Source organism: Akanthomyces muscarius, assembly GCF_028009165.1.
Source record: "Akanthomyces muscarius strain Ve6 chromosome Unknown contig_18, whole genome shotgun sequence".
In the NCBI taxonomy this organism is placed as follows: domain Eukaryota; kingdom Fungi; phylum Ascomycota; class Sordariomycetes; order Hypocreales; family Cordycipitaceae; genus Akanthomyces; species Akanthomyces muscarius.
In genome coordinates this window covers 1,283,343-1,311,247 of record NW_026611618.1, presented here as the reverse complement: position 1 = coordinate 1,311,247, position 27,905 = coordinate 1,283,343, and the positions used below count along the sequence as shown (strand labels likewise).

At 51.9% G+C, this 27,905-nt stretch overlaps 13 protein-coding genes across 15 annotated transcripts; 7 read left to right on the top strand and 6 right to left on the bottom strand.

Annotated features, from left to right (window-relative positions):
* Positions 1–412: 412 nt before the first annotated feature.
* Positions 413–2,116, bottom strand: LMH87_008895 (uncharacterized protein; the record flags this gene model as incomplete). Its single annotated transcript, XM_056202141.1, has 1 exon — positions 413–2,116. The coding sequence occupies one exon, from the start codon at positions 2,114–2,116 to the stop codon at positions 413–415; it is 1,704 nt and encodes a 567-aa protein (XP_056056733.1).
* Positions 2,117–4,005: 1,889 nt separating this feature from the next.
* On the bottom strand, positions 4,006–5,150 carry LMH87_008894 (uncharacterized protein; the record flags this gene model as incomplete). Its single annotated transcript, XM_056202140.1, has 2 exons — positions 4,006–4,028; positions 4,103–5,150. 2 exons carry the CDS (start codon positions 5,148–5,150, stop codon positions 4,006–4,008), a joined length of 1,071 nt encoding a protein of 356 aa, XP_056056732.1.
* A 1,528-nt stretch (positions 5,151–6,678) lies between these two features.
* On the top strand, positions 6,679–7,449 carry LMH87_008893 (uncharacterized protein; the record flags this gene model as incomplete). 2 transcript variants are annotated; one of them, XM_056202138.1, is made up of 5 exons in its annotated part: positions 6,679–6,839; positions 6,890–7,016; positions 7,100–7,118; positions 7,177–7,328; positions 7,396–7,449. In XM_056202138.1, the coding sequence occupies 5 exons, from the start codon at positions 6,679–6,681 to the stop codon at positions 7,447–7,449; spliced, it is 513 nt and encodes a 170-aa protein (XP_056056730.1). The 2 variants fall into 2 exon arrangements, with proteins under 2 accessions (XP_056056730.1, XP_056056731.1); XM_056202139.1 differs by lacking the exon at positions 7,396–7,449 and having other exon boundaries at positions 7,177–7,382.
* A 36-nt stretch (positions 7,450–7,485) lies between these two features.
* On the top strand, positions 7,486–8,254 carry LMH87_008892 (uncharacterized protein; the record flags this gene model as incomplete). Its single annotated transcript, XM_056202137.1, has 4 exons — positions 7,486–7,706; positions 7,763–7,796; positions 7,858–8,075; positions 8,137–8,254. 4 exons carry the CDS (start codon positions 7,486–7,488, stop codon positions 8,252–8,254), a joined length of 591 nt encoding a protein of 196 aa, XP_056056729.1.
* Positions 8,255–8,514: 260 nt separating this feature from the next.
* LMH87_008891 (uncharacterized protein) lies at positions 8,515–11,223 on the bottom strand (the record flags this gene model as incomplete). Its single annotated transcript, XM_056202135.1, has 8 exons — positions 8,515–8,685; positions 8,747–9,971; positions 10,027–10,181; positions 10,238–10,582; positions 10,650–10,697; positions 10,751–10,833; positions 10,890–10,966; positions 11,021–11,223. 8 exons carry the CDS (start codon positions 11,221–11,223, stop codon positions 8,515–8,517), a joined length of 2,307 nt encoding a protein of 768 aa, XP_056056728.1.
* Positions 11,224–12,220: 997 nt separating this feature from the next.
* On the bottom strand, positions 12,221–13,992 carry LMH87_008890 (uncharacterized protein; the record flags this gene model as incomplete). The annotated part of the gene is made up of 4 exons (XM_056202134.1): positions 12,221–12,746; positions 12,814–13,489; positions 13,548–13,812; positions 13,909–13,992. The coding sequence occupies 4 exons, from the start codon at positions 13,990–13,992 to the stop codon at positions 12,221–12,223; spliced, it is 1,551 nt and encodes a 516-aa protein (XP_056056727.1).
* A 905-nt stretch (positions 13,993–14,897) lies between these two features.
* LMH87_008889 (uncharacterized protein) lies at positions 14,898–16,309 on the top strand (the record flags this gene model as incomplete). The annotated part of the gene is made up of 3 exons (XM_056202133.1): positions 14,898–15,162; positions 15,230–15,359; positions 15,421–16,309. 3 exons carry the CDS (start codon positions 14,898–14,900, stop codon positions 16,307–16,309), a joined length of 1,284 nt encoding a protein of 427 aa, XP_056056726.1.
* A 323-nt stretch (positions 16,310–16,632) lies between these two features.
* On the top strand, positions 16,633–17,553 carry LMH87_008888 (uncharacterized protein; the record flags this gene model as incomplete). Its single annotated transcript, XM_056202132.1, has 1 exon — positions 16,633–17,553. The coding sequence occupies one exon, from the start codon at positions 16,633–16,635 to the stop codon at positions 17,551–17,553; it is 921 nt and encodes a 306-aa protein (XP_056056725.1).
* A 1,306-nt stretch (positions 17,554–18,859) lies between these two features.
* LMH87_008887 (uncharacterized protein) lies at positions 18,860–19,594 on the top strand (the record flags this gene model as incomplete). Its single annotated transcript, XM_056202131.1, has 1 exon — positions 18,860–19,594. One exon carries the CDS (start codon positions 18,860–18,862, stop codon positions 19,592–19,594), a length of 735 nt encoding a protein of 244 aa, XP_056056724.1.
* Positions 19,595–19,634: 40 nt separating this feature from the next.
* Positions 19,635–21,484, bottom strand: LMH87_008886 (uncharacterized protein; the record flags this gene model as incomplete). Its single annotated transcript, XM_056202130.1, has 5 exons — positions 19,635–19,650; positions 19,700–20,585; positions 20,648–20,910; positions 20,990–21,162; positions 21,230–21,484. The coding sequence occupies 5 exons, from the start codon at positions 21,482–21,484 to the stop codon at positions 19,635–19,637; spliced, it is 1,593 nt and encodes a 530-aa protein (XP_056056723.1).
* Positions 21,485–22,405: 921 nt separating this feature from the next.
* On the top strand, positions 22,406–23,728 carry LMH87_008885 (uncharacterized protein; the record flags this gene model as incomplete). The annotated part of the gene is made up of 4 exons (XM_056202129.1): positions 22,406–22,494; positions 22,546–22,795; positions 22,849–22,977; positions 23,027–23,728. The coding sequence occupies 4 exons, from the start codon at positions 22,406–22,408 to the stop codon at positions 23,726–23,728; spliced, it is 1,170 nt and encodes a 389-aa protein (XP_056056722.1).
* A 427-nt stretch (positions 23,729–24,155) lies between these two features.
* On the top strand, positions 24,156–26,366 carry LMH87_008884 (uncharacterized protein; the record flags this gene model as incomplete). The annotated part of the gene is made up of 4 exons (XM_056202128.1): positions 24,156–24,887; positions 24,941–25,043; positions 25,122–26,034; positions 26,099–26,366. The coding sequence occupies 4 exons, from the start codon at positions 24,156–24,158 to the stop codon at positions 26,364–26,366; spliced, it is 2,016 nt and encodes a 671-aa protein (XP_056056721.1).
* A 532-nt stretch (positions 26,367–26,898) lies between these two features.
* On the bottom strand, positions 26,899–27,752 carry LMH87_008883 (uncharacterized protein; the record flags this gene model as incomplete). Of its 2 annotated transcripts, XM_056202126.1 has the most annotated exons (5): positions 26,899–26,926; positions 26,987–27,129; positions 27,316–27,386; positions 27,453–27,479; positions 27,707–27,752. In XM_056202126.1, the coding sequence occupies 5 exons, from the start codon at positions 27,750–27,752 to the stop codon at positions 26,899–26,901; spliced, it is 315 nt and encodes a 104-aa protein (XP_056056719.1). The 2 variants fall into 2 exon arrangements, with proteins under 2 accessions (XP_056056719.1, XP_056056720.1); XM_056202127.1 differs by lacking the exons at positions 27,453–27,479; positions 27,707–27,752 and adding an exon at positions 27,220–27,251 and having other exon boundaries at positions 27,316–27,343.
* Between the last annotated feature and the right edge of the window lie 153 nt (positions 27,753–27,905).

The window sequence follows — 27,905 nt, the reverse complement described above, 5'->3', positions numbered from 1 at the left end:
AGCTGCGCGCATGCCATGATCGGATCGCCCGTTGATCGTCTTCGTGCACCCCGCAGAGACACGAGCGGTTACGGCGCGCGATGGCGCGTAAACCGACAAGTTCCACGGGCTGCACAAAAACGACCAGCTTCCAGGCGACAGCTTGTGCTCATCATTCGATTTGATTTCCGCCTGCCTTTGCCCATTTCCGATGCCATGCACGTGCCATCACCACGACCAAAGAAAAACTATCAAGAATATGAGTTGGAATTCCGAATAAACGCCGGCCCATGCTGTTTTTCTCTTTTCGTCCCTTGTCTAAATCAAAATCGTAAATGTATCTGATAATCCTCGTTCCCAACGCGTAAAACATTGCAAATATGCATCATCATCTCTCTTTTTTGTATACTTTTTTTTAACTTTCATTGTGTACTTATTTCTTCTTTCGAGAAGTGCTGGAGACCATTTGCTTCTTCAGGTGCTTGGGAATCTTTTCCTTGCGCTTCTCGCGCTTAGCCTCCTTGACGGCCTGCTTGTGCTGGCGCTTCTCGTCCTTGTCCTCGAAGCGGCGGCCGCGAGGCGTTCCCTTTTCGAATCGGCTCTCATCGTCGTCCTCGTCGCCGCTATGGAGCGCGGCGCCGTCGCCCGAGGAATCATCCGAGTCGTCTTGCGAGCCACTGGCATCCGCCTCGGCACCGCCTTCCGTAGCGCCGTTCTTGTCCTTGACGACCTGCTCGGCGAGCAGGTTGCTGTAGATGAGGTCCTGGCCTTGGCCCATGTGGACCTTGGCGGCGTCCTTTTCAATATCGTAGACCTGCTCCAACGTCTGCGGGATGTACTGGTTGCGGAAGACTTCGTTGTCGACCTCAATCTGCGCGGCGTGGTCCTCGTCCTCGGCGGCCACGTTGGACTCGTACAGCTTCTCAATGGCCTCGGCCATGGCGGGTTCCTCGGTGGCACCGCTGGCGGCGGTGATGAAGTTGAAGATGGCACGGTCGGCGAGGGTGTCGACGCCCTTGCGGCGGAAAAAGTCGCCGACATTCTTTATATCCATGCGCAGAAACTCGAGCGAGCGCGGGTGGTCGGGCTCGACGCTCTGCGACACGTCGATGATGTATAGCTGCTCGTTGTGGTAGAGGATGTTGTACTCGCTGAGATCGGCGTGCACGAGACGGCAGACCTGGTACATTTTGCGCATGAGGCCGAGGAGCTGAACGTAGAGCTTGCGCCACTGGTCGTCGATGTCGTCGCCCTGGAGCGCGGCATCGCGCAGGCGCGGGTAGGCCCAGCCCTTGCGGTCGCCGAGGAAGCCCATGACGAGGACGTGCAGCTTGAGGGCGAGGGGTTCGGGGCAGGGGATGCCGGCGGTGTGGATGCGGCGCAGGTTGCGGTACTCCTTTTCGGCCCAGAGCTTGACCATCTTGCGGTTGTTGCCCTTGTCGAAGCCGCCCTTGAAGCGGTGCTCGCCGGTGATGTAGCGCTCGCGGTCCTTGAAGACGAGAATGGCCGTCTTGTAGACCTTGATGGCGCGGTGCGTGGGCGCGCCCGTCTCGTCGTCGACGAGGACGGCACCGTAGACGTTGGCCTCCTTGCCGGTACTGATGGCGCCATGGACCTCGCTGACGAAGCCGCGGTTGATCATTTGCAGAAGGATCATGCGTGTGCGCTGGTCGAGCACCTGCTCGCTGGTGGCGCGGTCGGCCTTATCCTTGGTCTTATCCTCGCTCTGCTTGACATCGTCCAGGCGAATCTTGCCGGCGTGCTTGGAGAGGGCCGAGACCTGGTCGTCGACGCTGGCAAAGGTGTTGGCTGAGGGCTTTTGCTGGTTACCGCGCGCGACAGACGCACCGCCGCCATTTGCATTTTGCTGTCGCTGGCGGTTGAAGGACTTGGTCAGGTCGCCTGAGCCTCCATCCCAGTCACCGTTTTCTAAATCGTCGGCGCCGCCGTCATCGTCGTCGTCTTGAAAGATGTCATCGAGATCGTCGTCGTTTTCTGCAGATGGCGGGGCATCCTGTCGTGTGCGCAGTTCGGCGGGGATATCTTCAGTCTTGCCGTAGCCGTCGTTGGCAGTATACGTGTATGGGGGTTCGTGAGGGGCCGCGGGTGAGGCGACCGCATCAGTGGGAGCTGTCATGATTACTGGCTTGTAACAACAGCAGCCAAAGGGGTGTGATGGTTGTAGTTGAAGAGGCGGTGATGATGGCTGTTTTATCTTATCGGGATAATTTTTTTCTTTGGAGGGGTCGCGGCCTGGAATGGTGTACAGCAGCCCAAAGTGGATTACTTTGGTGGCGGCTGGCGGGGCGTCTTAGCGGGGGTCTTAGCGGTTCTTCCAGCAGTCTCAGCAGTGAAGAGTCACAGCGGCAGGTGGGCAATTGGGCACTTATCAAGGTCCTCACCGACAAATACAAGGACAAGAGAATGATTGGAAAACGATCAAATAGGTGCTTATGTAGAGTTTGTGGTAATTTCCCCCTTTTTTTCTTTATTCTGCACCAACCTTGGGTGCAAGCTCACAGTGCGGTCGCCGCTTGGGTAACCCTAACCCTGGCCCTGCAAGTGGGAAGCATCATTTCGGCATCGATATGCGCGACACTATCCGTACCCGTCAGTGATTTATCAAGCGGGTGCAGCCCCATGGAAGGCGAGAGAAAAAAGAATGGTCGCTTTCCCAGTTGTCTCAAATCTGCATTCGAGGGCTTGTACCTCGACGATTCGGAGCCGAGGTATGCCGAGCGTCGATAGCGGCGACATGCCACTGACCGTGTTCCCCATCACTGCTTCACTTGATGCGAAAATTGGAGCCGGCATGCAGGAAAAGGGAGACTAGGTATTCCTGAAAGACGAGAGATGGGGCTTAGACTCTTCCAATGCAAAGTGATTGGAAGTCTGGAACATGAGTATGCACCTACCTGCAATAGCGCTGCATGACCTCCTCTCGCCACGCTGCATCCGGAACCGGCTGGTTTTCTCCTCTCTCAAATACATTTCGCCAGCAATTCCTTTGGCGCGGTACCCTTCGATACGAGCCTGCACGGCCCTCTGAGCTCTTGTAATTTTGCGTGACGCCTGGATAGTCCGTGGCCATAGTATTCAATCTACTGGAACTCGACAAGCTCAATAGTGATAGGGAACGACATACCCAACAGAGACATGTGGAGGGATGGCACGTCGCTCTAGATGACCACAGCAGCGGCACAGTTCTCACTGATGTCATGTAGATAGGCTGGCGGTGTTCCAGCACCAGACTTTAGGCTGAATATGCATAAATTAAGCTTGCCGCCGCACTTTTGCCGCGTCTTTAGCCGGCATCTGATCCCAATAAATCACTTCATTTGATTGAAATTGTCTGTAAATGGCTGGCTGAGAGGAAGTGTTTAATCTATCTTAGCTGCGCCGTGATGCAGATCCGCCGCTGCAAATTAGGGCCGGGGGGCCAGGGCTCTGAGAAGGAAGAGGTAACTGTAACAGATGTAAGGGCTAGTTATATAAGCCATAGTTGGACTCCTGGTTAATACTAGTCATTGAGATTAATGCCTAGTCTTTTGCCAGTTGGTGTAGCAGTACAGGAGAATGTCACAGCTATGCTGCTAAGGATGCAGAAGTGAAGGGAAGGCATCTTGGCTTACTGTAAAGAGCTGTTTTCTGAGCAAAAAGCTATTGGTTGACTAATACAACATTATATAAACAATAAAATACAAAACTGAATCTTCATATCGAGACCCAAAGGTGCGATAGTGCAAAATTCGCCTAACTTTTAGGCATCAGAAAGCCCTGCGACAAAGCACATAAAAATACATAGAGATTCCTACCCAAGGTAAGCAGCCCAGGATAAATACCAAGAGAAAGAAACTCTCAACTGGCCTACTGAAAGGCGAATATGACACTGTGGGCCGACCGTTTCCTTCTTTCCTCGTAAACTTGCCAAGCTCTGGCACATGTTTAAAATCCATCGTAGGTGCCCCGTGTTGGCTTTCAAGGATAGCTTCGTGTAGGCGTCTGCGAAAAAAGTTCACGACTGCATCATCGAAAGAAGGAAACCATCGCTGTGCAAGAGCCAAGACTTTCACGAAAAAACAAAAGCCGCTGAAGCTGGCGTATGATAGCAAGCCTGGCCGACCAAGCCCCAACGAGTCACAAAGCTCGTCTCCGTTGAGCACCCTGCTCCCAGCTTCGATGAAGTCTGCGGAGATGTTGAAGGGTGGCAGATCCTTGACACACTGCACAAAGTTGTAACCCACGACGACCGAGTTGTCCGTCAGCTTTTGTTCGTGCAGAAGCATACTCTCCATGGTCGCTTTGGCTCGTGCACTAGTCGCAAAGTACTCATCCGGAGTGGCAAGCAGATATCCAATCCAGCGAAACAGAGCAATGTAGTCGGCCGTCTCTTGCTCACTCGGGTAGACCCCCATCAGAGGGAGCTGTAGCCACATGTGGTTGCAGCAAAATGTGGTGATGGAGTGTATCGAGTCCAAGGTGTTGACAGGAACTCCAAATTTGTCGACGTCGAAATAGTCCACTCGAGTGTTGACAAGTTTCATGATTCGTTCCCTTACGGCGGAATGCAGCAAGCGCACGCGTACGGTTGTGATGTGGCCTTCGCCATCTGGTTTAATAGCGTCGATGTTTTTAGTCACTTGAAGGAGGAACTGAAATGTTTCGATAAGTCGACGGCGCAGCGAATTCGTGGAGAAGCCCCCGGTTCTCACGAGGACCTCGACAACTCCCGACGCGGCAGAGTTCTCTCCAAGAAATCCCTGCAGCGCGAAGCCTAAAAGGTTTGCCATGGCGTAACGATAGAGGAACTTCTGGCCGCGTTCGATCTGCTCCCAATCAACCCAGTCGGGCACCGTATGGACCTCTGTCCAAAGATTGGCAAGTGTTGCATCTTCGGTATGATGATCTCGAAGAGCCGCATACATATCAAACTTTCCCGCACTTGCCTCGCCCCCTTCTACCTTGCGCTGCCGAAGCTGCTGTAGTGTCTTTACGGCGTCGCTGCCGAGCTCGTCATATTCATAGCGCAGTGGATCCGTCGTCTCTGATGGTAGATGCAAATTTGTCCACTGAAAGCTGTAGTTTCCTACCTTGCAGGCCTTCATCTGTTTTTTCTCGGTGATAACGTATTGTTTGGCCCGGCTCTGATTAGATGTTTCAGCTATGGCCATCGCGGCGACAGCAGAGCTGCCATGAGTGTGCCGCGGAGCTGGTTCTTGTAAGTCTCGTTCGGATGGGCTAGTATTTTGAGACATATCCACCGCGTTGGGCACGTCCAGTCGCTTAGCATCAAACAGGCAAACATTCACTAGTTCGTGGGGTTGTAACATATAAGCGACCAAGCGACAACAAAGGATAGACCGATACGCGGTGGGTCGGCACTTGTGAGTCTCCCAGGAGTTCAACGAGTTCAACGGCGGCAGACATCTCTATTGACGGCAATTGAACAATGTCAGGTATTCTTTTTACGTAGTAGCGGCGTCTGGTAGAGTGAAGCTTCCAGGCACCCAGGGCAATGTTTCCCCTGCTCAGCGACCCTTGGGCAGGGAAGCGGGCGCTGAACACCACCATGTGGCTAGGTGAGGCGTCTCAGCGGGCGTCACTTCCGCATTCCGCCGCAGTCGTTTTTCCTTTCCGGGGTCTAAATTTAAATGGGCTCCATTGTCTTCAATACAGTTGGGCGGCAATGGAAGGTCCACGATCAGCAGAGGTGGTGTGGTGGGTTGGATTGTTGGTGGCGTCCATTCCGTTGATGGCGCCCAAGTCGCTCAAAGAACATATTCGGCCACCTAGAAATGCGCACCCACAATGAGACATCTTCATTGTAACTGGCCGGATGCAGTCCGGACACGCTTGCAATGTGACGTCTGCTAGTCTGAAGAAAGTTTGCTCCCTTCGCACAGCGCGTAAACATGCTATTGTTATAGCGAAAATGTAATGCAAGAAAAAACCACAGCGAAAAGCAGCTGATTTTGTTGCGGCAAGTGTTGGTCTGTCTTTGAGAATCCAGCCATGCTACCAACTTGGTGGAGACTTCCTGGCATGCTAGCATGCCAAGCATGCATTGTTACAAGCAAGATACAGACGCCCGAAGTTTAGACACATGCTACCTTTTCCTCGTGATGATCCATTTGTGCTTTAATTGGTGCTGGGACTCTGTAGCGCCCGCTGTCGAGGTCCACGGCAGATGGTATTACCTGACGATCCAGCCACTCCGAGTTCAGCCTAAAATCATGACAAGTTCCAGTAGGATTGTCTTTCATAGTGCATAAATGCTTTATTTAGATTAACATAGTTGATTTAGTATCGGACGGAGCTTTGCTCTTTTTTCGTTGGTCTTGCTGTAATAGTGAGCTTAAATAGCCGCGGGGATGGTTCTAGCCAACAACGCTTCCCAGCATGGGCTTGCCATGACTCTATCATGACAAATCAGCTACAGATGAGGCGCAACATTCAAGTAGAACACAGTTTCCGCCTCCTACTTTACCTCTGCTTTTGAAGTCTTATCTGGGCCTCTTTTCGGAAGTCTTGACCAATAGAACGGAGAGTCTCGATCTGCGGTCCCCGCAACGCCGGCAATTACGCAAACAATGTCCATTGTCGCTCTCTTTGTTTAGCACTATAAGGTTGCGGGCTTTCTTCTTTTTCAATTTTTGAGCAACTAAAGTATTCCTGCGTTTACAACCGCTATAAAAAAAAATGAACGACCAAGCCCTTCTCCAAAAGCCATCGCTGCTCCGCAGCCCCCGTCAAACAACAGTGCTTCTTCCTGACATGTTTCAGTCGTTTCTGAAGTATAAACCGCTCATTAATCCAAACTATGAAACCGTCAAGGCAGACTCCGAAGATTGGATCAACAGGTTGGTGTCCTCATTCCCTGTGCACGATTTGATACTAAGACTCATGGCAGGGTTTGCGCTTTTGACAGTAAAATGGCGAGGAAGATAAGCAAATGCGACTTTTCTTACTTTTGCGCAATCGCTGCACCGGAGGCACCCCCGGAGAGATTTCGCACATTGTGTGACTGGGGTAACTGGGTATGTACGACCAACTGCCAGTGGTACTTTTTTGTCTCACACGCTGGCACTGTCGTGGAACCTCTCGCTGACTTGCTTGGCAGGTCTTCCCATTTGACGACAGTAAGCAAAGCTTTTCAACGGCTACAACGCTTTGTGCTAAGAATTTGCCCTGTTTCAGTGTTTGACAACGGAAGACTTCGCGACCTGCCGGAAGAGTCCCGAATTGTCATGGAAAGCTTGATGATGCCACTGCTAGGGCAAAACAGCCAAGACGAAAAGCGATTACACATTGTTAGAGCCCATGACAGCGTTGTGGAGAGAGTACTTTCAGTAAGAGGCCTCTTCGTCATGACTGCGCGATATGATCGAGGCGCCCCCTGCTAACGTGGTGCACTAGAGCACAACAGCTGGTGCGGTCGGTCCGAAACCCTTTCCGCCCTTTATCTACTAACACAAGCCAGGTGTTCAAAGAAGATTTGCCTTCGCTATGCAAGGCTATTGTCATGGTGCTTTGATGCAAGTGAACGACCGGTTGGGAAACCGACTGCCTTCATTAGAGGAAATGCTCGCATTACGGCACGAGTCCTCTGGGTGCAGACCACTTTATCCCTTAGTAGAATATGCCCATGATCTCCAACTCCCAGATGAGGTTTTCGACGATCCTTGCATTCAGGAGTTGGAAGACCTCGGTGTAGACATGGTCGCAATGTACGTTTTACTACCGTTCAACAACACTGGCGCCCTTCTGACAATTGGTATTATAGTTCTAATGACATTTTGTCGTATCAAAAAGAACAGGTCAGTTAAATGTTGCCTGCTGTTTTCCTCCCCAACCGAGCCGCAAATTGACCCCAGATAGGCGGAAGGTGTTCCACATAACATGGTCATAGTTTGTCAGCTTCGGGGCTTGTCCGCGCAGCAGGCGTTTGACACGGTCGGCAAACTCCTCGAGAGCTGCTATCGACGGTGGGAAGAAGTCGAAGGGATTGTCCCGCACTGGGGCGCTGAAGTCGATGCGGAGGTGCAAAGGTATATCGATGGCATCAAGGCAGTGGTGAAAGCCAACCTAAACTGGAGGTAAGTATCTCTAGAATAGTCCACCAATTGCGACTCAAAGACTTGCTAACGGGGCAACAAGCTTCAAAACTGCGCGTTATCTAGGGCCGGCCGCATCCGAGATTAAACGTACTCGGAAGCTCCAGATCCCGGCGGAGCCTCACGACTATAGACTCTGGTCAGATGATACCTATAATTGACTTATTACTATTGTAAAGCTATATACGAAACATATTAAATTCGGCCGCGCGAATGCATTTAAAAACGGAATTATACAAAATTATGTAAGCTCTTACTTGTCGTAGATCAAAACGCCCTGCAGAGAAAGTCCAAGTCCCTGGGCCAGACACTGCCGGACATCGTGACAAAGCTCAAATGGTAGGCTCTCTTCAGACGTCTCCAAAAGATGGAGTATCGATATTCGAGATGACTGACAACCCGAATTCTGGGTTGGGTGCTCTCACTGTGCAGGGGCGGCGCAGCCCGAAACCGGCTTATCGAGCGCTACGTGAGTGCTAGATTTGACCACCTGAGGCAGTTCGAACTCCGAAGTGGGAGCAACAACATCGGCTTCCTCGATGTCGACTTTGAGTCCAGAGATCTGGGTCACGTCAATGCTCGAGCCATCAGCCTGGAGGTTTCTTTGTCAGTACTTTCTCTTTGCAGAACAGCGGGCAAAGTTCCCCTCTCACCTTGCGAAGAGTCACATGCAGCCGCGAGGTAATTTCGCTCAGCAGCTCATTGTTGGGAACGCTGCCCAACTTTGCGGAGGCAATGGCGTCGGAGAGCGAGATGGAGTCGTAAATGACGCCCCTTTCTGGCATCTGCATGATGGCCATGCCACCGGCGTGCCACATGTCAATGGAGATTTCAATGGCGCATGGGCGCACGGGGAGATAGGACACATCGACGGTGATGCCAGCGTAGAAGCGCTTGTAGTCGCCGGTCTCGGTCGTGTTGAAGTCGGGGTGTGCGTCGAGCCCGGAAGTAGTCGTTGGCACAGCGGCCGTGGCGGCAGAGGATGCAATCAAGCTCACAATTTTTTGTGAGGGCGACGAAATGCTGGACTGGCTGCTGGCGACTACCGTTGACTGTGAGCTTGAAGTCGAATTGCCAGTTGACGCCGTAGGCGGCGAAGGCGTCGGAATATCGGTGCTGGCGCCCTCAGACGGAGACTGCGTCAGCTGGGTGCTGGTCGACTGCTTGCTGCTAGTCTGTGTCGATACATTGCCGGTCTCGCTAGATTGGGTGCTGTTGGTCTGCGACGATTGTTTGCTGCTAGTCTCTGCTGATTGATTGATGTCCGCCGACGATGATTGGGTGCTGTTCGTCGACACTGATTGGGTATTTCTCGTCGGCGTTGATTGGCTGCCAGTTGTTTGTGCCGATGGGACGCTGTTGCTCCCAGTTGACTGAGTGCTGGTCGACTGCTTGCCATTGCTCTCAGCCGACTGTGCACTGCTTGTCTCGGTGGAGACGGTGCTGGTTGACTGCTTGGTCGACCGCGTCGATTTGCTGCTGCTAGTCACAGGCGACTGTGTGCTGGTGGACTGTTTGTTTGTCTGCGTAGACTTTGGTGGCGCCGACGAAGTGCTAGGCTTCTGTTTCTGCTCTGGGCCATACAGCGAGTTGATCATCTGGATAGCGCTCTGCTGCAGCTCGGTTTCCGACTTTGTCCAATACTCGAGGCCCTGATACGAATACCCAAACGTCGTGATGGAGTTGACCGAGCGAGACGTGTGCCAGTCACCATTGATCTGTCTAAATGGCTGCAGTGGGGAGTCGAGTCCGATCATGGTTCCGGCGAAAGTGTTAAAGCGCGAGAGGCCCTGGTAAGCGCCGTTGAATGTGGACGCCTCAGGGTGCATGGCCTGCCAATACGCCCAAAGCCTGTCAACGTTGGAGTGATGCAGCATGCTAATGAAGATGTTAGTATGAGGCCGAGACAAAGCGACATGCAAAGGCAACTTACAACAGAGGCTCAAAAGCAGAGAATTGGGAATCCATGAACTGGCCGCCGCAGCCGGAGTCCCAATGGATAGCGTTGTGGACACCTTCCAGGCTGCCACCCTTGCTCGCAGTCGTAGCAAATTCTGAAAACGATTTCGCCATTGCATAAGTATCATACTACGGCAAGAAACAAGTCAGCTCGTGTGTTCCAAGTGATTCACGGCGCGACTCACCAGCCAAGACTTGTAGTTGCGGCTGTAAAGGTTTTGGTTCGCCTGCTCCGGGTTTTGGCATCGGTACATGCGGTCGTACGTATTAAACGCCCCGTACTGGCCTTGCATCACTTCCTTGGGGAACCTGTACGTGTACAGCGGGTTGTCGATACTCTTTGCGACAACGCCAGTCTTGGTAGCCACCTTGACCTCGATCGTTTCCGGGAGCACCACGCTGGGGAGCCGTGGCTCGAGAGCCCAATCCCAGTACGGAGCCCTCAAGTCGTCGGCAGCCTTTTGGTAAATGGAGCGCAGGTCGTCGGGATAGCTGGCAGCCAGGTTCTTGGCCTCCTTGACCAGTGTTTGCTGCGGAAAAAAAAAGCATTGTAAGTGCGACTTCTTGGGAATGAGCAGACAGGGCTACAATGCTTACCTCGAACAGCGCGACAAAAGGTCGATGCCAAATGATGAACAAATTCTCCTTTAACACTTATTAGCACGGCAGAGGAGAGGTTCTGCGTGGGCAAGACGTACTCCATGAGTGCTATAGCCACCCCAACCGTTGGTGTTCATCGCTCCCGCGTTGTTATACTGCATGAACGGTCGGCCATGGATGCCTGGATCGTGTCAGTCAATCCACGTAGCTATTTTCAGATACACGCTAGCATCTTACCCGCAACCTGGAAGAAGGACTCCGGGTCTTTCGAGTCGCGGTCGTACATGGATCGCAGAGCCTGAAGGTAGAGATCCCTGGGACATCATGTTAAATTGGAATCGCGTCTCTTAGACTTGGGCTGCACTTACCATTGGGGACCTGCTTCAGCAGCAAGCTCGGTAATGCTTCGTCGAAGAGGGACCGGGCTGTCACTGCCAGACTTTCCATCAGCCGCCCCCAAAGTACCAATGATGGCTCCAGCGACGCCTTCGGTTATTGAGCCGAGTGACGAGGCTGAGGCCGCCGAGGTCAGGCTCAGAAAGACGGTGAAGGCGCTCAGTTGCAGACGCATGTTGGCAAATGGCTATGAGATCGTGCCTTGGGGATCGACACACAGTGGTTTCCCATGCTGGCAGAGGATCGTCTAGTTATACAGTCTCGAGCCATCCTCGCAACCCGGCTAGCAGGTGCTAGGTCGTCTCCATGTCTACCAAAATAGCTCGGATGGGTTCGCCGGTCTGGATGGAGTTGGCCGCAGCCCAGTGGGGTGAGGTGGCTGAAACTGGAAGGTGACGAGCCTGCGTCTTAAATTACCACCGTTTTTGCGAACAATGGCCCTGCGCCAGCTTGATTCATTAGCACTCATTGTCAATACGGCCCAAATAGAGATGAATTAGAATCGAATCGGCATGGCCAGCAGAGCTAGCACAGGCAACAGAGCGTGATGGTGGTAATAGAAGCAGAGGTGGTCGTCGTAGAAACGTATTAGGGCTAGCTTACTGCTGCTCTTTAAAAAGCGTAAAATACAGTCTAGAGATATAGGACCTGAGAGGTTCGTCAGCCACGATCTGCTATCCTTATCGCCTGCGATGGAATCTTCTTTGAACAAAGTCGTTCGTTACAACTCCATAGTAGTTAAGACATCGTCTCATGTACAGAGTCCCCGGTTTATTTCTTCGCTTGGACACAACCGAGACTGCTGCGCCCGGACTTTTTTTATATAGCATCAGGTATTGCCTAGCTACCCATGCCCAGTCACCGCAATGGCAGCTCCGTGGTCATTTCGGGAGATTGGATGGTAGGACACTATTGGGCACGGCCCGCACGGAGCGGGTAATGCTCCAAACGCCCAGGGGTCGTGACAAGGCTAGCTAGCCCTGGGCGATGTTCAGATGAAATTAAACACGAGTCGGCAGAGGAATAGTCACGCCATTGAAGCATAAATGATCATGTTTATGATGTCCATAAGATGCACGCTTTGTAGATGCCGTGTAGTTGCCTGCATAAGGGGCCCACGCGATGATGCCGAATTATTTTCCAATCATCATCGCGGCTCCCTCGCGGATTTGCTAGAGCTCATCTTTGGTGATATCCATGGGAATTTTAAATCCCGACGCTCGTAGGTTCTGGAAAACGCCCTGAGGATCGTATTTGTTTGCCACAGCTCGAATTTTGGAGATCACCTTTGTCCCGTAGCTGGCCACGGCGTCCTGCATTCCAGAAGCGTAATTGAGATATCTCCACTCCCATTTCAGCCTGAGCGCGGCGGAGTAGGCGTCCACATCATCCATGAATTTCGCCAGTTTGGGTTCGATCAGCTTCTCTGACTCGGCATCCTTGACAGCTGCTATGAGAAGCACCAGAACACCGTTGGCCTTAGCAGTGAAGCGATCCAGTCCGACCACATTGCCACCATTTCGAATGCCCTTGTCAGTCATTGACTTTGATAGAGGCTGAAACAACAAACTTGTCGTTAGTCCAGATACCGGCGATGGGGCTACTTGTTCGAGTTCTTGGATCAGCTTGGCAAATCTGTCCGCGGCAAACTTCACGGGTCGGGCGTCGCTTTGGAAGGCACCTGTATACCAGACATCGCTGATACGATTAGATTATTAGCAAAGTGATGCAAAGCACAAAAAGAGGGGGAACAAAATTGACGTACTGATAGCCGGCGTCGAGTCCGAACCCCAGGTCTGCCGTGTGCTCCGTCAAAGTAGCCACTCGAGTGTTGTCGCTTGACATGCCATCTACAGAGTAAAAGCCGTCGAATGCAGCTGGCTTTACTCTTGCCTCTGCATTGAAGATGGCGGCGGAGATGACGGGGCCAGTCGACCTCTCAGGGTCGTACGCCCAGGCCAGAATGGTGGAGCTGTTCTCGTCCTTGTGTATGTTATCTGTGAAGTCGATCATGGCGTCGGCGATCTCATGCCCGGATGACTCCGGAAAACGAACAGTTCCTCCCCAAACTACGGGCTTTGTCTGATCAGCATACTCGATACTATACATGTCAAAACGGGTGACGAGGCCGAGATTGCCGCTGCTACCCTTGAGAGCCTTCCAGAGATCTGGGTTCGAACTTGCGTTGGCATTGACGATTTCTCCACTGGCCAAGACAACCTCAAAGTTGGTGACATTGTCACAACCCATCCCATGAGATGATTGATGGAATGAGAGACCTCCTCCGGTGAGGTAGCCGCCGACCCCAACTTCGGCAACGCGGGCTCCCGCTACCACGATTCCGAAAGGGGCAAGAGTCTCATACACAGCCTGCCAGTGACTACCAGGCTCGACCGATGCAAGCTTCGTTTCGGGGTTCCATGTGGTAGAGTTCATGTTGCCTGTGCAGGCAGTGATTAGTATTCTCTGCTAGGTAGAGCAGGAAGAAAGGCGACTAACCAAAATCGATCGTAACGCCAGACTCGACACTACTTGCCAGTGGAAACTGGCCATGCCCTCCTCCTCTGATTCCAAAATGGCATTGGTGCTTAGCCAAGGTCTTAATAACGACAGAGACGTCCTCTGATGAGCTTGGTAGAACCATGCACCATGGTGGCAGTGCGGCGTTGATCGACCAGTACGAGTCGAGGCGCGCCCTGTAGGATGCCGAATTTGGCAAGTATATCTTTCCATCCAAGTTTGGGGCATTTTGAAGCGATGCACACTAAGCAACCTGTTAGTTTCACTGGTAAGTTTGCCCGAGACAGTCGCACGGAGAGGTGAATCTGTCCGCGGATCAAAGAGGTAGACCACCACTAACACATGGAGCTACAGTCTCGGCACTTTTGGCCGCAGCTGCCGCTGAAGAGATGATGATGATGATGATGGCTTTCGAGACTCGCATGATTACGGTTGTCGATGCCAACTCTGCTGGTACAAGATCCTACAAATGCCCGCATCGACAAACCCCGCACATTTGCTCCGTGTCGCACGCGACCTGCACGACCTGCAGCTCTCTCCGTCATCGCACTTTGGCCGATGTCGCCGGCAATGCCGAGCGAGAGATCGCATCCTCCTCTCGTCCAAATTGTTGAATGGGTGCATTTTTATCATCGGCCATGAGACAAGCTGCGACCGAAAAGATGCGCTAGTCGAGCCAAGCTTTTGCGCGGTATGCTGACGTTGCCTCGCGTGCTCATAGACGGCGCCGACTTAGCCTTCCAGCCACGCTATAGCCCGTAGGCACCATCATTTCTGTATCTATCAGTAGGCATGAATTGCTTGCCATGTCTCGGACTATCCAGAAAACTGCCAGGGCGCGATTTGAAAGATTGACTTTGTTTGTCTCCCTCCGTCACGAATGCGCCGCTTACATTGGTCTATTCTCCAGCCCCATGTCTCACCCGTCACCCTTTTGCCGCTGCACAGTGGCGAGACATGATGGGCCGACGTGCCCATTTCCCCTGGATCTGCACAGGGCTTCCTTCTTACTGTATGAATAGCATTCCTCGCTGTCCAGATTTCCTTTTCTTTGTGCGTGCCAACCTCGCAGCTACCAGTCGCCAGTATGGCGATTGTGCTCGCCCCCTGCGGTCCACTTACGCGCCACGAAAGGATCAAGCCAGGCAGGAGCAGGAGCATGTCTCGGGCGCGAAACATGCAGAATCTTTAAAAGGAGGCCGCAGTCCCGCGCGCTGCTTCAGCTGTTGAAGAGCGTTGTTCATCTTTCACTGACAAAGGCTGAGGGTTTATCGAAGCTGTCCGTGCCATCACGTCGATCTCCCCGTCAGACAGGATACGCCTCTCAACATGAAGACGACGACTCTCGTTGCCACGTTGGCCCTAGTGGAAGGAGGGTATTCTGCGGCCCAATGGAGCTCTGCTTCGAATTCTACGGGCGGGAATGAGCAGTTTACCCTTGAGCAGATGCGCAATGAAAAGTTCAAAGGCGTTAACCCGACAGACGCTTTGCTACGCGTTTATGCGCGATACGCAAAGGCTGTACCAAATCACATCAAGGCAGTCATTGATCTGCAGCCTGTGCTCAAAGCTAAATTCCAGGCATTATCTTCCGGTGAATTTGAAATCCCGAAAAAATATTTTCCATGTCTGGCAACTCGCTAACCATTTTCCTCAATCAGAGAATCCTTCCGCCGTGTTTGCCGAGGCCATACCTGCGCCAGACGTCGACTCCGAATACGTGCTTCCAGTGAGCTTGGGCACACCGCCTCAAGTTCTTCCACTGAACTTGGACACTGGTTCTTCAGACCTGTAAGCTGCTCTTGTGAATTCCCCGGTGTGAATTAATGAGATTGACTAACGCGTGTAATAGATGGGTATTCTCCTCGGAAACTCCTCAAGATGAGCTTCAGGGCCAGACGATTTACCATCCAGAAAAGTCGAACACTAGCAAGTTTCTTCGCGGCGAGAGCTGGAGAATCAAGTATGGCGATGGCTCAGGTGCCCAAGGCTCAGTTTACACCGATCGCGCTGCCATTGGCCCCGTGGGCTCCAACAAGCAAGCCGTCCAGGTTGCCCAGGTTATTTCCGAGGACATTGCCAGTGACACCTTCTTCTCTGGAATTATGGGCATGGGCAGCAGCTCCGCAAACACAGTCAGACCTAACAAACAGTTGACCTTTTTGGACAACATTAAGGACTCCCTCGCCGAGCCGCTTTTCACAGCCAACTTGCAAAAGGGTATGCCGGGCAACTACAATTTTGGCTACATCAACAAGTCCGAGTATATCGGTGATATTGCCTTTACGCCCATCAACATCCTTACGCCTTATTGGGAAGTTCAGCTCACTGGCTACCAGCTTGGCGGGGACTCTTACAATAATGAAACCATTGTCGGCATCGTGGACACGGGCACGTCCCTCGTGATGTTTCCTCAGCACATTGTCGATGAATATTACAGCAAGCTGCCTGGCTCATACTTTGAGAGAAGGACGGGAACTATGATGTTTCCCTGCAAGCTGACCCCGCCCGACTTTGTGTTTGGCGTCGGCGACAAATACCGCGGCCGCATCCCTGGCCACTACATCAACTATGCGCGCTTCGACGACACATATTGCTACGGTGGCTTGCAGACATCTGCCGGCCTCCCCTTCTCGGTGATTGGTGATATTCTCATCAAGGCACAGTTTGTTGTTTTTGACCGCGCCAATCTAGCTGTCGGTTTCGCCAACAAGAAGACAGTCCCTGCTTCCGAAAGCTAGACGCTTTGCAGGCTGGACTCAAAACACGATACCATGGTGGAATACGAGATGCGATTACCGAAATAGATTTACCGGTATACGCTTTTATGAAAATCCAATAGAAATGTATCTGCATAGAACGATTTTTTTAAAGGACTCTCCGTATCACCGCACTATTTCACATGCATCCTTAACTCCGACATGATGTGCAGAGCTGCATCTTCTAAAAGCCGGCTTCAGAGCCTAATTACTAATCCACGCCGCATTTCTACTTCACTCCTCACATCACAATCATTTCAGCACCTCAATTTTGCACTTCTTTAATAGTTCAGTTGACAATCAAGATGGCCGACAAAGTCCTCGTACTCGGCGCAGGAGAGCTTGGCCTGGCGGTGCTTCGGGCGCTGGCGCAGCACCCCAAGCGGCCTTCGACTAAGCTCGCGGTGCTTCTTCGCCAAGCTTCCTTGGACTCGACAGACACAGAAAAAGCTGCTAAGATCGCTCATCTCAAGAGTCTAGGCATCGAATTTGAAACTGCAGATGTGTCAAGTGCCTCTGTGGATGACTTGGCGCCCATTCTCGGCAAATACGACATCGTGGTCAGCTGTACCGGGATGGAGCTTCCGTCCGGCACGCAGACGAAACTGGCCGAGGCGGCCTGTCAGGGACGGGCTAAGCGATATTTCCCATGGCAGTTTGGTATGGATTATGACAAGATCGGCCAGGGTAGCTCGCAGGATCTCTTTGACGAGCAGCTCGCTGTGCGACGCTTGCTACGCGCGCAGTCAGAGACCGAGTGGGTGATTGTGTCGACGGGCTTGTTCATGAGCTTCCTGTTCCTGGCGGCGTTTGGCGTCGTCGACCTGGACAAGCGCACTGTGCGCGGCCTCGGCAGCTGGGACAACCGCATCACCTTGACGACACCGGAAGACATTGGCCGGGTCACGGCCGACGTGATGCTCGACCCACAGGGCATCAAAAATCAGGTCGTGTTTGTGGCAGGCGACACGCTGTCGTACAAGAAAGTGGGCGATCTTGTTGATGCGCACCATGGCAAAGAGTTTCACAAGGAGCTCTGGGACTTGGACGTTCTGGCGCAGCAGCTCAGGCAAGATCCCAACGTCATGGTCAAGTACAGGGAGACTTTTGCACACGGGGTCGGTGTGGCATGGGAGATGGAGGAGACCATCAACTATGAGAGAGGCATCAAGATGACGGATGCAAAAACGTACTTGCGGGACGTTGTTGATAAGAAGGATTCCTAAAATGGTGTCTAGCCTGATTACAGAACGGAGTACTTTGTGTCAATGAAGAGCTTGAATCCGGATGGCAGTGACAATTACGATTCTATTCAATTTCATCAATACTTCCTAACTATCTCGCTTTTTCATTTTGTATTTGCTCGTCCTGTTGCGGTTACACAGGCGCTACGGCCCGTACTCGGTAACACTGTGCGCGTCAGGCTCTTTGCCAGATACTGAGACGCACATAATCCAACCGCGCCCCTCTCCATTTGCAAAATTCCACTTTCAAATACAGAGCAGCGACATTTTGGTACCGCGCTTTAACTTTTCTGCCCACTCGGTATCAGTCACAGACTGCCACAACAACAACGACAACAAGCGAAAATTTGTCTGATCCTCCATCGTTATCCCCAAACTCGACATGATCGCCTCCATCTCTGGTGTTCCAGGCCTATCAGTCGGAGTAGTTCACGAAGGATAAGTCGTCTTTCGCCATAAATACGGTCATTCAGACGTCTCAGGCCAGAAGCCAACTACAGGCAACACCATATACCCGATTGCATCACTCTCCAAGTCATTCACCTCCTTCATCTACGGATCGCTCGTCCACGAGGGCTTGGCAGACTGGTCTTCGCCCATCCGCGAGATTCTTCCCGCCTCCCACAGTACATCAGCAGAGGTCACGAACTGGACTACTCCGCTAGACTTGCCTTCGCATAGAACAGGCATCACTGGTGGCGAATCCCTGTACTGGCATGCGCAGCCGCTCTTGAATGACTCTTGTATCCTTCCTATGTTTGGCTCACAACCTACTATTCACCCATTGCGTACGGAGTGGAGTTATAATAACCTGGGGTATGCGATAGTTGGCCTCGCCATGGGTGCTCTTACGGGGAAATCATACAGCTCGCTTCTCAAGTCTAGGATCGCTCGGCCCTTTGGCCTTTCTAGGACGGGTCTGAGCTTCAATGACAGCCAGTCTTGCGATGTGGCCAAGACGTATCTCGTCACTGAAGACGGGACCGCCGTAAGAAATAATGCTTCTTTTTTTGTGCCTGGGACGACAATGGTTGCTGCGGGTGGGATTAGCAGCCCGGTGAATGACCTTCTTGTTTTTTACGCTGCTATGCTGCAGCAACTTTCTAGAACGGCTGATGCTTGTCCTTCCCAGCACTTGCTCAAAGGACTCTCAGTGATAACTTCTGGGAAAGCATTTATGAAAGACAGCGAGATGTCAATCTTGGAGCGCTTCTATGGACTGGGCTGGATCCGTACCCAGCTCCCTGGCACTCTGGGTGCCATGGGTTTGAATCCATGACTTTCCCAGATGCCTCTCATCAACAAGCCGCGGCTAGCCCTGTACCACCAAGGAAACCTCCCAGGCGCGACCTCTGCCGTCTACCTCTGTCCCAAGACGCCCAGCGGCGTGGTTGTGCTCAGTAATGGTTACGGCTTCTGCGACGCACCGGATTGGGTTGCACAGCTCATCATAGAAGAACTATTTGAGATTGGTTCGGAAACTGACTATGTTGCGCTGGCCAGAGATGCCGCTGATGCGAGCAAAGCCATACGCCTGAGCACCGTTCAGAAATTTGAGGGCATTAAAGTTGGCGACACAACACCCTCCACAAAACAAAAGGAGTTGGAAGGAAGATATCACAACGCAGCAGGAAGTTTTTTTGTCGAAATTTTCTCGGAAAAAGGTGATCTAAGGATTGCATTTCAGGGACAAAGGGGAGACGCATTTACGCTTCGAAATCTCCACGGCACCACATATACCTGGTTCACATCAACGCGAGATATGGCTCAACGGGGACGCCACATTCACCCAGCGCCATATTACAATATTCGCTTCCAGAAGGATTTCGCCTTCAAAGTTGTGGGCCTGAAGTGGGCGCATCATGGCAGTGATGCTAGCCGAGAGTTCTTTATCAAGGACGGCCTTGATGCATCTGCTTTACCACGAACTCTTCTGTGGACACTAGTTAGCTTGGGAGTAGGCGTAGTCATTTTTCGCATTTATGTTGTCAATGCCAGAAAGGCGGAAGGTCGTAAAGTCTAGGGCAATCTTAAAAGCAAACTTGAATTGTGTATTGGCTTCTCTATAACACATAGCGGCTGCATTGTCGTAAGCTAGAAGTTCGGACCACAGTGCAAGTTGACTTACAATTTTAAGTTCTGTCTGTCAGTCAAGTCGAGCTGGTTCCTGTCGACAATTTGTCTTTCCTGAATGCCATCGGCATTGACCGTCTCAACAACACCATTATCTTCGATTCGATTTTCCAACTCGATTTTGTCACGGCGCTTGTTTTCGCGGTCAAGGTAGACACGCAGAATCCCGACGAAGATTGCGGGTACTATGGCGGCAACCACCAAGAGAATGATCCAGGTCGGGCGGTAACGCGGCTTCCATTGCGGGCGGAAAAGCTGGGGTGAGATGATATTACCCACACCGTAAGCGACGTGATATAGGGCAATGACAGTAGTCTTCTTTGTGTGGCCGGCAGAGGCATTGGCCGCCCAAATCATGACGACAGCGTATGGGACGCCAACAGCAGAGCGGATCCAAATGCCAACGATCAGTCCCCAGCGATCGTTTGAAGGCAGACTCAGCAAAAGAATGCTTGAAAGCGCAGTGGGTATGTATGCGAAAAGGGATATCCACGCGCGGCAATTTTTGGTGTAGCGCAGTACAATGGCAGTGATCGCTAGCCAAGAAAAGTTTAGAGCTCCGAGGACGGCTCCGAGCAGCGTCGTGTGCAGAACCGAGAAGCCAAAGGAGTTGATGAGTAGTGAGTACTGGTTTGTGGTTCCGTTCGCCATCTCTTGCGTGAGGGCATGTGCTGTAAAAAGCCAAGTCTTTGGATCCTTGATGGCCTCGATAAACTGTTCTTTCTTGAAGCGCTTCTGCTCAATGCCAGAATGATTTTCCTTGATTCGAAGGATTGCCTTTGCGCGCTCTTCAGGTGTCAAAAAATGAGCATAGAGCGGACTGTCGGGCAGCAGCAAGTAGACGAAAACACCGAATATTATGGTCATAAATCCACAAAGAACTATGAGGTTGTTAAAGAGGCGGTTCGTGAAGAATGACTTCGGAGCGGACGCCGATACTTACGCATGAGCCATTGCCACGATGCAAAGTGGTCGGTATGAATGTGCAAAGTCACATATGACAGCAAGCCACTTGTAACCGGGCTCGCGTTGCCGATTGACCACATGATTGGCATCACCACAGCCTGCTCCTGGTATGTAAAGAACATGGACATGATGAGCAGAAACGAAGGCACGATGCAGGCCTCGGCCAAACCCAAGAGAAATCGGACGACAAAGAGGGATGCAAAGCTGCTGCAAGGAATGTGAAGTAGTACGATGGCGCCCCTGAAATTTTGTACGTGAGTGCCTTGGCTTGCGTGTGTACTTGTGTGTACATGACGCGCGACGATGACGATGGACGTACCAGATAATTATGTTACCAGCGAGCCATTTGGCCACAGGAAACCTCTGTAACGCCCAATTTTGCGGAAACTCTGCAATCATGTACCCAAAGTAAAAGATGGATGACAGCCAATTGTACTGATTGGCATTTAAATGTGCGTCCTTGAAAATGCCAAGAATTGCAGAGCTGCCAAGCTGTGCGCACAATCAGGAATCAGTCTTGTGTTTTGGGAATGCCTCCCTCATCAGGCCCAGAGCGTACTGTTTGCTTGTCTAGAAACATTAGATGGTATCCGATGCACAGAAAGGGCACAATGCGCCAGAGAAGTTTGTCGCGAATTTTAGTAGCTTCTTCTGGCGTTGGTTCCGTGGCCTTGATTTCACTGAAAAGTTTGTAGCTCTCGTCGGCATATCGGTCTGGGAGCTTCAGCGTATCTGCAGTTATGCCATTATTGTCTCCGATGTTAGCCTGCGCCGTTGTTGCCTCATATGTATCTTTCTGGGGGGTCTCCATCATGTTGCACTTCTACGAGAGCCCGGGCGAGATCCGGGCACCAGTAGGTAGTAATCGTGAAATATGCCAGTTGCGAATTCGAACGACCGAAATTCCGACTGAATGGGTTGATTAACGCGTATGCACTAGTAAATCCCAGTGTCAGTTCAAATGGCCGCGAGAAGAGTGTCACTCTGGTCTCGGGAGACGTGACGGATGACAGACTGCAGGGTGGACTGCGATATACTCCAAAGCAACAAGAGTTCTAGCGCCTATGGAATGGCCAAAGACAGAGATAACAAATAACATATGTTTTGTGTCGATTTGTGCACCGGTTATTGTAAGTTGCACACTCTTATGTTACTGGTTGCCGCACGCCATACCCAAGGCGTTGACGTGATGGGGAGTCGCTCACAAACACAGTTCGAGACTGGACAATTGCCGTGTAAAGGGCGCCGGCAACAAATGGGTAGTCAAAATTTCATGGAGAATGACTTCCTTGCGACTTGACATCGACAGCCTTTTATTCTTGCTGGTCTGCATATTTATTTTGCCAGCTTCGAAGTGAGGGGCAGCCTGATGAGCTAACAAGGTCGCATTCCGGCTTATTCGTGAGCCTTGTCGCGCATGCAATAGCTACTCCGAGCCTTGTTGTAACCCTTTTAGTCTCACTGTTTCGCGATTTCTGCCATTCATCGTAACAATGGCAGAAAACGCCCCCTCATTCCGTGTTCTGATTGCGGGCGCCGGGATAGGTGGCCTGGCGACGGCAATCTCACTCGCGCGTGTGTCCGGCATACCAAACCTCGACATCCAGATTTATGAGCAAGCTCCCGAGCTGCAGGAAATCGGCGCCAGCATCGCACTCAGCCCAAATGTGAGCATAAATTATCCGTCGTCACGAAGAAATGAGCAGGGGCGGAAGAACTTACAAAATGACAGGGCATGCGAACGCTAGAACGACTAGGTGTACACGAGGCCCTGAGCGACGATCTTGGCTTCAGAGGTCCAAGTGGAATTCCGCAGATTTATCGGTATAAAGGAGCTGAAAATTCTCCTCGCGTATCTTTACTGAACCCTTGCAGGCACTGGAAGTCGAATCAGGTTGTTTCTGTGGACACTCACACCAAGGTCTCTGACCGCCGCCACCTGACGACCAGGTTTCATCGCGGCCATCTACACGCCGCGCTCCTCGGCCATGTCCCCAAGTCCTCTATTCATCTCAACAAACGAATAGCACGAGCCGACGTCAATCAAAATGATGCCGTACTTTTTTTTGAGGATGGCACAGAGGCACATGGCGACATTTTAATTGCCGCCGACGGCATCCGATCTGTTCGTGGCATCGCCACGTCCCATTGTAAGCGTCAACACTAATAGAAGTCTAGAAAGTGAGACAATCTCTGCTACCAGATTATCATTTGGAATTTACCGGAAAGGTCTTCATGCGGTCAACATTTGATGCATCTATGTTGGAGGGTAAGATACCCGACTTGCCACTCGATGCCGTTCACTGGGTAAGTACAATGCCATTATACCTTTAGAATATGAACTTACGAGTTGCAGTGGGGCCCCAAAGATTCCTTTTTTGCTTCCAAGCTCGGAAAGAACCAGTACACTACAGTTGGCGCCTATGAAGACTTGCGAAGCGGCGCGGAGCTCGACAAGGCAATCACCTGGAATCAGGCCGGTAACGTCGAGTTCTTTAGGGAGAGATACAAAGACTGGAACCCGGTAGTAAAACGTCTGACTGAGCTGACGCCAAACGTGCGCTTGTTCCCCAATTACGCTGGGACTGCTCTGCCTACCTGGCTACCCGCGCCTCGTGTAGCACTCCTTGGTGATGCAGCGCATACTCACGGCGGCGCGTTTGCTGCCGGGGGGTCTTTGGCGTTGAATGATGCGCTTGCGCTTGGCCTTGCGTTCAAACATGTATTGGAATCGCGAACAGCATGCATTCCCTTGCACCTTGCCGAGATTCAACATGCCTTGACGCTATACGACAGAACGAGGCGACCGCATGTCACTAAACTATTGCATATCGTCCCCAAGTCCCTGAAGAAGAATGGCTCGGCATATTCTTCTGTGGAAGCTGAAGATAAGGCTTTGATTACACGATTGAAGAACCGGCCGGATCTCACTTGGCTGTCAGAACACGACGTGGAGGCGGAATTCGCAAAAACAGTCAGAGAAATACGCAGCACCAAGAAAGGCCGGCAGCCGCAGGGGCTCACAGCAACATCATCTCAGCATGAAAGTAAAATTTAGATAATTCTCTGTAGTCAAACGAGGTGCAGCTTTTACTCTCGTTCCCTGTGGCTGATCTTTTTTAATGTGGCACACTTTTGTCCAGCTTCTAGTAACATTTGAGAGGTCAACAAAGCCCTATTCGTGATGAGTAAAGATCTCTACACAAGTTCCTATGTTGACTCACAAATGAGTCAACTCAATGTTGCTCAGTTGGCTGGCGCCCCACACACAATGCAGGATAGCGTAGTTTGAGGCTGTACAGAGGCAGGCAAGCGGGCACTGCCGAGTTGGATGACAGCCTTATTTGTAGTGCCTTGCTTCTAATTGAAGACAGGCTCAAATTTATAAACAGCCGCGTTTGCTATATAATAGCAATGTTTTACCTCTGACTATTATCGACCGACAGCTCGCTTCATGTTGCTTTTCCACATCAAGTTACTGCACGATGGAATCAGCCAAGTACAGGAGCCCTCCGCAGCCTCCTCCGTGTTTCAATGGCACGGCCGAGTCGGTCCTCGCCACCATCAATGGTGTTTTTGAGCGCCATCGGGTAATACTTGACAAAATCGTTGCCGAGGTCACTCCTGCTACCGCTACATTCGAGACGGTTATGAAGCCCATTCTCTTGAGCGAGAATGAGGCCGACAAGGTTAAGTGGGTAAATGGATTCTATCAACTGGCATCTCCCGATTCTTCACTCCGAGACGCCTCTCGCAAAGTTGAGGAGCTCATTGACGAGTTTGATATCGAATGCAACACGCGTGAGGACCTATTTACCCTCATTGACGCAGCATACGCCACCCGACACAGCCAAGGTCTAGACGGGGAGAGCCTCCACCTGCTTGAGAAGGAGTGGCAACGCAACGTCCGGAATGGGCTTCTGCTACCCTCAGGGCCCGATCGCGAGCGCTTTAGAGCGGTGCAAAAGGAAATCAGCAGCCTGAGCCTATCTGCACAAAAGATTTTGGACGAAGACACTGACGCTGTGTGGTTTCGGCCAGAAGAACTGGAAGGAATTCCCGAAGATGATATCGAGATCGCTGGATTAGAACAGGGCTCCGGTGAAAATGAGGGCAGAGTCAAAGTGACGTTCAAATACGACCATTTGGTCCCGCTCTACACATATGCCGTTCACGAGGCTACAAGACAGACATATATGCTTGCAGTGGTTAACAGGGTGCGTATTTGTTATTGACAACGGTACGATGATGGAACTGATCACCCTACCAGGCAAATGTGAATGCCCCGTTGTTCCAGAAGATTATTGAGTTGCGCGACGAAGCGGCACGCCTGGTTGGTTTCAAGAACCATGCTGAATTCAGAATCAGTGGTCGTATGGCAAAAACTCCGGAACGAGTCAATGCAATGCTCCAGGAGATCAAAGATCTAACGGAAGACGGCGTCAAAGCAGACATTGCCACTCTTCTCAGCTACAAGAAGAAGGACTGCGAGGAACGCGGCGCTCTATTTGACGGAAAACTATATTTTTGGGACAAACTCTTTTACAGCCGGGTGAGAAGGAGCAAAGAGTTCAGTGTTGACGAGGTGGCGACATCACAATACTTTCCTGCAGAGCTGACGTTTAGTGCCATGCTCAAAGTCTTTGAGGAGTTGTTTGGCTTTGTCTTTGTGCATCTAAGCGAAGCCGATCGTGCCAGGATCAGTCCCACTGGAAAATCTGAGGACATTGCATGGCATCCAGATGCGAGCATTTACAGTGTCTGGGACGACGATGAAGCTGGTGGCGGATTCCGTGGCTATCTCTATCTCGATCTACAACCACGCGACAACAAATACAGCCACGACGCATGCTTCACTCTGCAATCCGGCTTCAGGAATGAGGACGGCAGCGAGTTCTATCCGTCGACGGTACTCATCTGCAACCTCCCCAAGCCCAGCGCCGCCAAGCCAGCGCTACTCAAGCACCACGACGTCGTGACCATTTTCCACGAGCTCGGCCATGCCATCCATACCCTCGCCACCAAGTCGACCTACGCACGGGCGCGAGACGTAGAGGCCGACTTTTTGGAGGCCCCCTCCCAGATGCTCGAGAACTGGTGCTGGACACCGAGCGTGTTGAAGCGCCTCTCGGGTCGCTGGGACACAGGCGAGCCGATCCCAGACGAAATGATTGCGAGGCTAGTAGCGGCCAAAAACATGAATGCGGCGCTTTCAGCGAGGGACAGTGTCCACACTGCGCTATTCGACATGGTGATACACTCTGGCGAGTCGCAGGAGCACGTCAAGGCGATGAACTGCGCCAAGATTTGGAACGAGCTGAGAGAAGAGCTTACGGGCCTCCACGGTCCAGATGGAATGGGAGTGTGAGTCGATGCGCGTGCATGTCTTTCTTTGGAACTGGAAACCCCAATAACTGACACGATACAGGGAATGGGGTCATGGGCATCTGATTATCGATCACTTCATCACAGGCTATGACGCTGGCTACTACGGCTACCTCTTCTCGGAGGTCTTCTCGGCGGACATGTTTTACTCGGCCTTTAAGCAGAGCCCGATGAGCAAATCACAGGGCCGGCGCTATCGTCACATTATTCTGGAACGGGGCGGCACGATGGATGAGCTGAAGTATCTGACCGAGTTTCTGGGTCGCGAGCCAGATCCAAAGGCATTCTTTAAAGACAGGGGCATTGCGTGAAAGCCAAACCAGTTCGATGCCCAACTTTGGTCGGCATCAAAAGTTAAGCAATTAGATGCCCGACTTCAAATCAAAGTCTTTAGGAAATGACTTTCTCGTCCCTGCAGAATACCGGGCCGAAGCTCGGTATGTTTCTCTTAGCCAACCATGTGGACCAACGTGTAAGCTTCTACCAGTGCCAAGCAATTCAGGAACCTCACCGAGCGTACAATTCTGTTGCACAAGATTATTCAAGCTGTCAACACCCCTTTTACTTCGTGGTCAAAAACACCTCGTTGAATCCATGTTTGCAAAAGTGCAAGGCCTACCATGCCAAGTCGTTGCAATGCTCATCTGCTGTCATTGGCCGTTACCCAACCCATCACATGCTAGCACCACGCACCATGTGCGGCCGGCCACAAGTGGCTTGCATGCAGCACGCCAATATTACCAGCTGCATGACAAGGGCACAATGGAACGGGCGATTTTGTGCGCATCAAACTCGATCGTATTCGCATTTACATGTACCCTTTTGCTTCACCGGCAACGTGGGTTATCCTTTCGATTCTGCCTCGGCGTTCCTACGCCTCGATCAGTTGCCAATTTTCCTTTTTTTGGCTTTCAGCGCAGGACTTCGATACGCGAATAGTGCTGGGCCAATAAGACGATCGGCATGCAGGGAGGGAACTGTAGAGTTCAGCCCACAACGGCCCCTGCCAGGACGGGAAGGCCCTGTTCTGGTCGGAGATTGGTCGCTGGGATTGTGCGCCACCGTGCGGGGAGACTAGCGATGCAAGTCAGAAGAAGAGAGGCGGCGACGAGGAAGAGAGGCGGCGACGAGGAAGAGAAACCCATCTGCAAGGGAAAAGCGCACTTTTGTGTCGGTGGGAAAAAACCACACTCTGACTGGCAAGATCCTGGTCGGCAAGATGGGCAACCGAGCTCCTCTCCCAAGCCGTGTCCAACTTACGATCCGCTCCGCCATGGCGATCCTGCATTTTCTAGTTCCGTACATATGTGCCAGAAGCATATTTGCCCATCCTACTTTCAACGGGTTGTAAGTTTTGTGATCCGTCAGCTGTCAACACCGTGCAACGGGAAACAGACTTCTCACGAGAATACAACCACGACAGCCTCCAGCAAGCCCAGTTCAACACTCCAAAGCCAAAAAGCAACGATTTTGTCGTCTGACGGGCGCTGCTCGGCGTCACTTGATGCTCGGCATCCAAGAGGCCCGCCCACAATGGGACATTCAGGTGGCGCCGTGGCCCATTTTAGCGTTGCGCCTGTCTCCATCCACCAGTCACGCTCCAGGAAGCGTCCGACAGCGTCGATGCTGACCGCAATCCCCTGGCACTAACAGCTGCCCGCCATGAACATGCAAGGGTTCAATTTGCCAAATCCCATTGTTGCAATGGCGCACTGGCACCTACATGCCGGTGCGTGGTTGCTTCACCTGCCAAATCGGTAGTTTAAACCTCCCGCTCGTTCATGCGGCAATGTCAGTCAGCCCGGATGGTTTCTTGGCAGTCTTATATAGAGCTGCGCTCTTCGCGCAGA